Here is a 10,224-nt window from a genome sequence, read left to right on the forward strand (position 1 = left end):
TGAGAAATGTATCATTTAAAATTTTACACATTTACAACTATTCCAACTCATGATCTTATACATTTTGATGGGTATTTTGTAATTGTATTATGGTATGGTTAAAAAATCATATTGTTCATCTCTCTTAGGTATTTTGACAAATTGCCCTGATGTGCCGTCAAGCTGGCTCCAAACCACATAATTTCAGCAATCCTCATTGTCCATGTTACAATAGTGGCTCCAAACCACATAATTTCAGCAATCCTCATTGTCCATGTTACAATAGTTGTTTCAGAAAGGTCATGACATAAATAGACATAAATATTGTCATATTTTACGTTTCAGGTCAAAAATCGAAACATAATTCTTATTGAAAAATATTAGGGATTTAGAACTCAGAACCAACATGTATACTTGCTTCTTTTAATCGAGTGTTTTTTAAGCAAAGCTGAATTACTGTAATTTCCTTGTTAAGGCTTTATTAAAAAAAAATTGTTCCAAGTTTATAACGTGTTTGAGTTATTTATAGGTGACTCAAATTATCAGAAGATGCTCACATACTTAACGTTACAAACTTAAATATGAGCAATTTGAGTGTTTTTTAAAACATTTATAAGAAGATACCTAATGAAAAGAATTTAAAAAATAAACTTAAATAAAACACTTCTTTTACCAATTTTGGAAAATTCAACTCTGGTTACTCAGCCCATGCCCCTAGCTGAGTACTCGCCTAGTCTGAGTAACTCGGCCTGAGTAAGGTAGCACTTGAAAATTATTCAAAAAATAAAAATATAAAAAACCCAAAAATAAAAAAAATATATTTAAAGTAAAATTTAACAAAAAACAACTAACAGTGGTAAAGAAAATGCAGTGGAAAAATAGATTTAAAAAAATGAGTTTGTGTTCGGAAGTGTTTTATAAATTTTCTAAAGAAGATGGGAAAATATTAAAATAAGTATTCATAGCCAAAACACTTTCCAATCTTTACCAAAAAAAAAAACATAAATAAACATGTTACAACTATCATTTTAATTTTTTAGGATTTTTATATTTTTTTAATGTTTTTTTTGAAGATCGTTAATTGGATCTCCAACTTGGGACAGCTCAGGCTCGGCAAGGGCCCAGACCAAGTAACTCAACCGATGTTTTGAGCGTAATCTTTCACAACTTTATTATCTTTAAGATGTTTATAGGGGAAGCTTTCTATGCTTCCCCTGCAATATAAAGTTCTATCCTTCCCCTTATCCCACCGTCCATTCTAAATGGAGGGCTAAGATTGCCCCAATCACAATGTCACGTCTCTGCACTATTTTATTTTTAATTTTTTTCTATAAACTATTTTGACACCAAATTTTGGACGTCTATTCCACTATTAAACTCGCACTAGCGAAAAATATAAAAAATATATATTTTCAATAAAATAAAATTTCCAAAATACCCTTGAAAGTTTCAAAGGGTATTTTGGTGATTATATTTTATTGAAAAATTATTTTTAATATTTTTTATACGTGCGCCCCAATGAGAAGATGGCACGTACTAAATTTCATATTCATACAATTTGTATAAAAAAGAACTAAAAATAAAATACTTTGAGACATAGGATCTGAGATCAAACGGTGAGTGGCTCTCTTGATCGAAATTGGAGGGCTGGATGGTAGGGGGAGGATAGAACTTCTATGCTGTAGGGGAAGCATAGAAACCTTTCCCGTATTAAATTGACATCTTTTGCATTTTTTGGACTGTCTTTGAAGTCATCAGATCTGCGTTGTTTTTAGAGGTCCAAGTGTTTTTTTTTAGAGCTCCAAGTTCATGGATACAATGTGGAAATAAAGATGTGAATGAAGTTGCGGAGATTTGCGATGTGATTTTACATCTCAATCAGTGTTCGTAAAATCGAACAGGAACGGTTAACCTGATGTGGCCCTAGAAGCAGTTTAATCGGCCTAATTGGTAAACCAGCGATTCAACTGTTCTAACTGAGCAAGTCCCGGTCAAACAAAAAAGTGATAAAAAAAAATAAAAGTACAAAAAAATCGACTAAAATGTGATAAGCATATAAAGAATGATTAAAACAAAATACATTCAAATTAAGTTGAAAATTAATGAAAAAATGGATTTTAACCCATTTTATATTTTCCCAGGGCTATTTTTTAATTTTTCTAAAAAAGATGGGAAAATATAAAAGTGAGTATTAATGACCAAACCAAGTTTTAATCTTTACAATAATGTAAAAAATATTTAAAAATACATTACAAATCAAATTCGATATTTTTGAGAATTTATATACATCTTTTTGAAATATTATAATTAAATTTGTATACTTTGCTTGCACTCTTCTTTTCGAGTTTTTGGTTGATCCTTAGGCTTATCTCTTGTTTTATGTTGAATATCATTTTAAACGAATCTTCATTGACAGTTCAAATTTCTCCATCGAAATGGAAAAAAATTCTCATGATCGTCGGTTACGAAGCTTCTTTTCTCCATCGAAATATAAAAATTCTCATGGTTGTCGGCCACTAACCATCTGCAAACCTGCTCGAACGATTGAGGCCGTGGACGTAGTCGACGTCTTTAATAAAATAACGCACATCTTTATTCAAACGAATGCGGCTGTGGTCTTTACGAAAATGCGTTGTAGTTTTTTTTTTTTTTTTTAACATTAACATATGACTTTTATTAAATATAAATCTGTAGAAGAGAGAGAGCACTGAGTGCAGTGGAAAGATTGGAAATGGAGGATGTAGTTGTTAGCATCTTGGAAACATTAACCAAAGCACTCGTACGGGAAGCGATTTTCCAGTACGGAATAGGGGACCAAGTAGATGGGCTCACGGTTGAGCTAAGGCGGATGAAGGCATTCCTCAGAGACGCAGATGGAATAAGAGACAGTGGTCACATAACAGAAAATTTGGTGCAAGAAATAGGAGATCTTGCATGCAAAGCTGAGGACATCATCGAAACGTTTGTCCTTCACGCTTTGCAACGAAAGAGAAGGGGATTTATGGGTCGCTTGACTAATTATGCCGGTTTGATTTTGCAGCTGAGAGGACGCCACGAGGTGGGCAGGAGGATTGAAGGTATCAGCAATCAGCTCGGTGCTATTGCAAGGGGGAAGGTTGTCTATGATCTACCACAGAGAAGCCACGGGGGCGAAACCGCAAGTTCTAGAGTCCAAAGGCTGAGAGAGATGAGGAGAACATCACCTCTAGAAGTGGAAAGGGATTTAGTAGGTATTGAAGAAAAGGCGAATTCTCTAAAGCAGTCATTGATGGATGGGGAGGGAGAGTTCAGCGTGGTTTCTGTGGTTGGGATGGGTGGAGTTGGCAAGACAACTCTCATCAAGAAAGTCTATAATGAAGATGGTATTAAGCTACATTTCAATTATTTTGATTGGGTTTGCGTATCTCAAACTTACAGCATGATTGAGCTGCTTTGTGACATGATCATTAAGGTTGTTGGGTCAACTGTGGACATACAAAACAAGAGTGAACAATTGTTGAAGGAGGATCTGCATAAAAATTTGAGCAGAAGGAGGTATTTAATAGTATTGGATGATATGTGGGATATCAGTGCTTGGGTTTGTATAAGAGAAGCGCTGCCAGATGTGAAGAATGGCAGTAGGGTTGTAATAACAACCAGGAATGAGGATTTGGCTAAAATGGCGGAGAGGAACACCATCCACGTTCTCAAACCATTGCCATACAAAGAGAGCTGGGAGTTGTTGTGCAAAAAGGCTTTTGTGAAGAACAATGGAAGTTGTCCTGAATATTTGAGAGAAACCGGTCATGGCATTGTGGAAAGGTGTGGAGGGTTACCATTGGCACTGGTAGTAATCGGTGGTCTACTGTCCACGAAGCTAGTGTCCGAGGATATAAAGAGAGCATCAGAATGGAAGAAAACGCTCGATGGGTTCAGCCATTATCAAGACAGAGGTGAGGTCAGAATCTCTGAGATACTATCATTGAGTTATTTCGATTTACCGAACTACCTCAAGCGATGTTTTTTATATTTGTCTGCTTACCCTGAAGATTTCAAAATTAGCCGAACAAAAATAGTACAATTATGGGTGTCTGAGGGGTTTATTGAGAAGAGGGGAGATGAGATATTGGAGGATGTGGCGGAGGACTACCTCGAAGAATTGGCAAGCCGGAGTATGATACAAGTGGAAAGCGTGAGTTTGACTGGACGCATCAAATCTTGTGTTGTGCATGATCTTATGCGTGACATGTGCTTAAAAAAAGCAGGGGAGCACAACTTCTTGGGGTTGGTTGCCGGTGAAGATAACATGCCCTCTCAAAAGACCCGACGTCTTGCCTTTCATCAAGGTATGGATGTCCACGTCGTTTCAAATCCTTCAAAAATTCGTTCATTCCTTTTCTTTTCAAAATCGATGCGCCCATCTGTCTCCAAAAGCTGTCTACACTATGCTAAGCTAGTTCGGGTATTGTTGCTTGAGAACATTGTTCTTAAATGTCCACTAAAAGAAGTGGGAAGCTTGGTTCTTCTCAGATGCTTGAGTTTTCGAGGAAGCAGCATTCGTGGTGAGATTCCAAAGTCCATAAGAGCTCTTCAACATTTGGAAGTGTTTGACATGAGGCCTGGACATTTTACTTATGATACGATTTTTAAAAGCTTAAAATCAAGTTGGAGCCTAGAGTTACCCAGTCTGAGACACTTTTACGCAAATACGCTGCTTGAATCCGTGCAACCGATGCATTTGAAGGCAGGGACTTCGAGAAGCCTCCAAACGTTGTGGGGTGTATGGTCTGGCATCATACGGGAGCCATTGAGCAATTTCTCTCAACTCAGGAAAGTTGGTATTAAAGATGAGGATGGTGAGATCAACGAGATCTACGGGTCGATTGGGGAGGTACAATGCCTTCGTTTTCTATCTCTGTGGTCAAATGTTGGAGTAGTGCACAATTTGGAAGCAGTTTCAAGGCCACCCTTGGCTCTTGAGAAATTGTTGTTACGTGGGAAGTTAGGGAGGATGCCAAGCTGGTTTGGGAGGCTTCCAAACCTGACCAAGTTGTTATTATGGTGGAGTGAATTGGATGAGGAGGGGTTCTCAAAGCTCCAAGAGTTGCCGCAACTCAAATTCCTAGAGTTACGATATCGTGCATATGTGGGGAAGGAGATGCATTGCATTGTTGGGGGCTTTCCTCGACTGCAACACTTGGAAATTTGGGGTTTAGAAGAATTAGAAGAGTGGAGGAGATTGGAGGAAGGATCCATGGCATGCCTTCAATTTCTACAGATTTACCGGTGTGGCAAATTGAGGATGCTTCCACAAGGGTTGGAGCACGTTCCCACCCTCCAACGAGTGAAATGTAGTGGTTTTGGAGATGAATTTAGCGGGAGAGTGTTAGATGATGCACCCCATCATCTTTGGCGCAAAACCATAAGTGATGATCATAGTCGAGAGTGGAAACGCGTAGCCCTTTGATTCCTATTTCCTTCGATTCCATCCTGCCTAGTGTTATATGCAAGCAAGTAATTTCCATGTCTTTTGAGTGTGGTGTCAGTTTTTCTACTGTAATTTGGCGTGATAACAAAGTTGGACGCATCAAATTTCTTAACCAGGCCGGCCCTCGATACTTTAAATCAGTATTTTGTGTCCTCAGCTTACTTTTGCCATGGGAAAGTCTCTATCCACATCATGTAGGTACAGGAAGCGTGTACAACAACACTTCCCATGGTTCAGATACATACGCCCACATTCAACAGTAAAAAAAACGTTCCTATTTTTAAAAAATAGTTATTTAAAATTTGGTTTATTTATGTATATTTAATGGTGCACCAAATAATAATAAAACTTATTCTTGACAAATGAGTTGGCCAATATACCCCTCAATTGTTTTGGGGGGTTTTAGGTCAACTTTTTATGTTCAAAATATTTTGTAGAGCTAATTATGTACGAATACTATTTGGGGCCCCTTAATACTGTATTGTGATCTTTTTTTTTCCATTTATTACGACCACCACCACCGAACCTCCCCCCTCGACAACCTTTTTATTCCCCCAAGTTGCCCTTCTGCTCGGCAATGAAAACACTCAACAAGATGGCTATTCTTTCCGCAATCACCATTTGCTATCCGACGTTTGCATTTTCGAACAGCTCGTGTCGTTTAATTTTTTAGTTCTTTGTTGTCTGGTGCTCGAAATAACATACAGCTCTTTTGAATCCACAAAACCCAACGAGCCCTCTCCTCTCGTCCTTTCTCTTCTCTATCTCTCTCTCTCTTTCCTCGAGTGTTAGAAAAACCAGTCAATTATATCGGAACCACTAGGGTCCCGATTTTGGTTAGGACCAGTTTGGATTCTGCAAGTAGTTATTGGTCCAAAAATAAATAAACGGATTTGGGTTCTTTGTTAAGAATAGTGTGTTTATTTTTTTTACTTTATTTTTTCTTTTTTATTGTTAGTTGATAAATTCGAAATACTTGAGTTCACTCACAGAGAATCGTCAAATCAGTTTGCATGGGTTGAAATGGTGTATTTTCATGGGTTTTGAAAATTTTCTCCATTCTTTCAATAATCTCTTCAATACCGAATGGTTTTTGATGAAATTTGTGGGGTTTTGATAGATAACCGAAGCATTACCAAATCTGTGTTTCAATTTGTTCAAACAACTAAAGATTGTGGGTTGATTTTAGCCCGAGACACTGCTGCTCAAAAAACCAGTTTTGATCCAAAAACCCAAATTTTTAATCAATCTATTAGTTGTCTTTTATCAAACTAAGTAACTCGGGCTGAGCAAGACCGGGTACTGTGTAGCACTCGAAAATTATTAAAAAAAATAAAAAAAAAACCAAAAATAGGAAAAATATAGTCAAAGTAAAATTTAACAAAAAAAAACTAACTATGGTAAATAAAAATTACTAAAAAATATATTTTAAAAAATGAGTTGTGTCCGAGGGTATTTTTGAAAGTTTCCAAAAAAAATGAGAAAATGTAAAATTAAATATTTATGGATAAAATACTTTCCAATCTTTATCAAAATGATAAAAAATATATATAAATAAACATGTTAAAAATAACTTTATTATTTTTTAATATTTTTTTAATTTTTTTGAGATATCCAAGTTGGACTTCCAACTTAGGACAACGAGGCGGGACCCTGCAAGGGCTTGAGATCTAGTAACTCAACCGATTTTTCGAATGCTGCCTTTCACAACCTCATTATCTTCTTTTTAAGTGGTACCACGAATCTAATGATGAAACTCTATGCTAATGAGGCCATTTACCATTAATACGAAGTCACATTCAGTCTTAGCTGGAGCATGTAAATTCCGTGAACTTGAGTGGTCAGTAGGTTAACAAATTTTATTTTGGACTTTCAACCCGACAAGGCGAACCATCCAACTTCACATCTAAGACCTGATTTTGATTGTCAACTCCTTTCACCAAAGGTTACTCATTTTAGCATAAATTCATTTTCCTGAAATACTTCTCTGCCCTTTGTAGTTTTTATTGGATCAATTTTTTCTTCGTTAGGTCATCCAGGCACACGCCTTTTCTTCGCCTCATCGACTACTGAGTCAAATGAATAGGATCACGGTCTTTTCCAAAAGGGTAATTTACACAAAATAATTTTCTGAATTAAAAACTAATCAATATTCAAGTTTATTTAAGTTATTTTTAACTTATTCAAGTCTTCATTAAGGTATCCAAAATAATTTGGACTGTCAGTTTTTAAATTATTCTAAGTTTTTATAGACCTACTGGATCTATACTGTTTTTTAAGCTTTAAATTTTACAATTAAAGATGAAAATATATTTTAAGTCTAATCAAATATTTCCAGTATTAAAACCACATTTCTAGACACTATTTGAAAGTGGGTTCTAATTTGATTGCTTAGACGCTCGGCTCTATAGAAACGGCACCCAGTTTTTAATTAAACCTTGTTTCCCATCCAAACTAATGTCAACTTAATTAATGGCTCTTGGGATCAACTTCTTTAGTGGCTCATCATCCACTTGCCTTCTAGAAGCCCCAAGTCAAGTCCATTGTGGAGGAAGCAACCCCTTCTTCCAACGAACCCCAATGGAAGCTGCACAAAACGCGTCTTCCCATTTTTAATGTTGTGGGGCAAAAATTAAAGAAAATCAGCATATCAAACTATTAGGAAATCGAGCGCCCCTTTGAAACTCCATCGGGACCATATTATTCAATTGCTTTTTGGGTAGAAGCCAGGCTTGCTGCGGTTACAGAATCAAAATCCGGTGGTTTCTCTTGAGAAAAAGTTTTAGTATTTTTTGGGGAGGGAATTGGATTTTAGTGGTCATGCTAATGATTTTCGCCTTTTCTTGGGCTGAATTTACTTATTTTCCAGAATCAAAACTACAAGAACTCTTGAAGAAAAGAATAACATATCCTTTGAAAGAGAGATACAAAGGGAAGAGAGAGAAAAGAGTACGTACCAGATATGTAATGAGTAGGAAAGAGAGAGAAAAGAGGGTAATGAGTAGGAAACCAGGGCAACGAGAGACTCCGGTTTCCTGGATGGTTTGGGTGCCAAAAATTGCACTGTGGAAATAAATGGACAGCGCTAATGGTTGCATCCCTACTTGAATAATATGGGCTTTAGTCATGTAGAAGTTGTATCCTTGTAGTTACTGGTAGCAAGCAATAATAGGGGCTTTAGTCATGTAGAAGTTGCATCCTTTTAGTTACCGGTAGAAAGCACCATAAAATGTTTAAATGTTTTTCTAGGAAGGGTACATTTTGTAGACATAACTGTATCGAAAAATATACATTAGACCATTTATTTTTGGTACAAGATGGTCACAATTAATTTTTGACAATTGGATATGAAATTAGATAAATGTATTTATTTCATTGACCAAGCTCAAACTTCAAAATAAATTTTTCGAGTTTTGTGACACGTCGAAACTATTAAATTTCACATCTAATGATTGTAAGTAATTATAACCTCCAGTATTAAAAGTAAATAGTCTCATTACATACAATCCTGTGTGCAAAAGTGTGCAAAAGTATCTAACTGTATTCATGAACATGAAATGTGACGTCGGCATGGGTGGGAGATTACTTACATTGTATTAGTTCCTTCCCACAAATAAATGTAATGTTATTGTGTCTTTTTGGAGTGTATATTCTACTGGAGTTAATGAATACTGTTATCTCCACCAAAAAGATTTCTAAAATGCCTCTAACCAAAGTTAGTAAATTGAAGAGTAAGGTATAAGGGTCAAGAAAATATCGAGCGGGTTTAGGAAATATACAATAAAGAAAGTAGTGCAGTGATGCAGGGTGAAAATAAAAACAGAAAAAAAAAAATAGAAAAAAAAAGAAAAAGTTGAAAGAATATAGCATCTCTCAAGGTCGGTAATGGGCCGTTTGGGTACATCTTACCGATAGAAAATATAAAAAAATTACCCAATATTTTCCCAAAAATCAGGAAGATTGAGAGGTAATTAAGAGAACTCTTTTACCCACATCTCTATTTTAACTATCAAAAAATCCCATGATTGACTTCCTAATAAACGATAAAAAAAAAAAAAATTCATCAACTACTTGCTAAAACTCGATAGCCCTATATTCGGCAACCAAATAGCCCTTTACCTTTAACGGTAGCACTATATTCTACAACCAATAGCCCTTTACCTCAAAAAATCACACAGCATCCTCATCTGCTTCAACTACCAATTAAAACCCTAAAAATCACATAGCACTCCATCTTCTTCAACTACCACCTAGCACTCACACAACACTCCATCTACCTCAGTCCCAACTTCAACCCCAGTCCCAATTTCAACTCGAAAAATCATACACCACTCCATCTTCTTCAACTAGCACCTAAAACCCGCGCCCAATCCCAAAAAGCTGTCTCTTCCCGTCATTTCTCTTCTCCAACTTGCTCTCTCTTTCCTCCGGTTATATTGGAACCACTAGGATCCTGTGTCCAGTTAGGGTCAGTTTTGATTGTATAGTAACCGAGGGTACATTCCCCTAAAATGTCAAGCCCAAAACCAGCCGGTTAGGAGTCGAACTGGTCTTGTTTTTGTCTAACCGGCCAATTGATATTGGATGTTAGTTACAAATAACGGTTATGTGACTTTAACTGGCGTTATTTTGAAATAGTGGCTGCCACATGTAGCAGCCACCCGTTTTTAATTGTATAGCACCTTTTTATTTTCATTTCGTGCCATTTTTTAGCTTTTTTTATGCATTATTGTTGTGAATCACTATCTAATGTCTATAAAACAAGGAATTTCGATTAA

The 10,224-nt window shown here is 36.3% G+C and overlaps 1 protein-coding gene across 2 annotated transcripts; it reads left to right on the top strand.

Moving 5' to 3' along the window:
- Positions 1 to 2,393: 2,393 nt before the first annotated feature.
- On the top strand, positions 2,394 to 5,589 carry LOC148780243 (disease resistance RPP8-like protein 3). 2 transcript variants are annotated; one of them, XM_088849062.1, is made up of 2 exons: positions 2,800 to 2,940; positions 3,020 to 5,589. In XM_088849062.1, exon 2 carries the CDS (start codon positions 3,167 to 3,169, stop codon positions 5,423 to 5,425), a length of 2,259 nt encoding a protein of 752 aa, XP_088705188.1. In that variant the 5' UTR covers positions 2,800 to 2,940; positions 3,020 to 3,166; the 3' UTR covers positions 5,426 to 5,589. The 2 variants fall into 2 exon arrangements, with proteins under 2 accessions (XP_088705187.1, XP_088705188.1); XM_088849061.1 differs by having other exon boundaries at positions 2,394 to 5,589.
- Positions 5,590 to 10,224: the final 4,635 nt, after the last annotated feature.

This window comes from Amborella trichopoda, chromosome 10, assembly GCF_054954075.1.
Source record: "Amborella trichopoda isolate Santa Cruz 75 chromosome 10, AtrichopodaSantaCruz75HAP2 v2.0, whole genome shotgun sequence".
NCBI classification, from domain to species: domain Eukaryota; kingdom Viridiplantae; phylum Streptophyta; class Magnoliopsida; order Amborellales; family Amborellaceae; genus Amborella; species Amborella trichopoda.

What these genes read in the sequence shown, in the direction of transcription:
- LOC148780243 (XM_088849061.1), top strand. Translation starts at nt 2,711, where the DNA reads ATGGAGGATGTAGTTGTTAGCATCTTGGAAACATTAACCAAAGCACTC.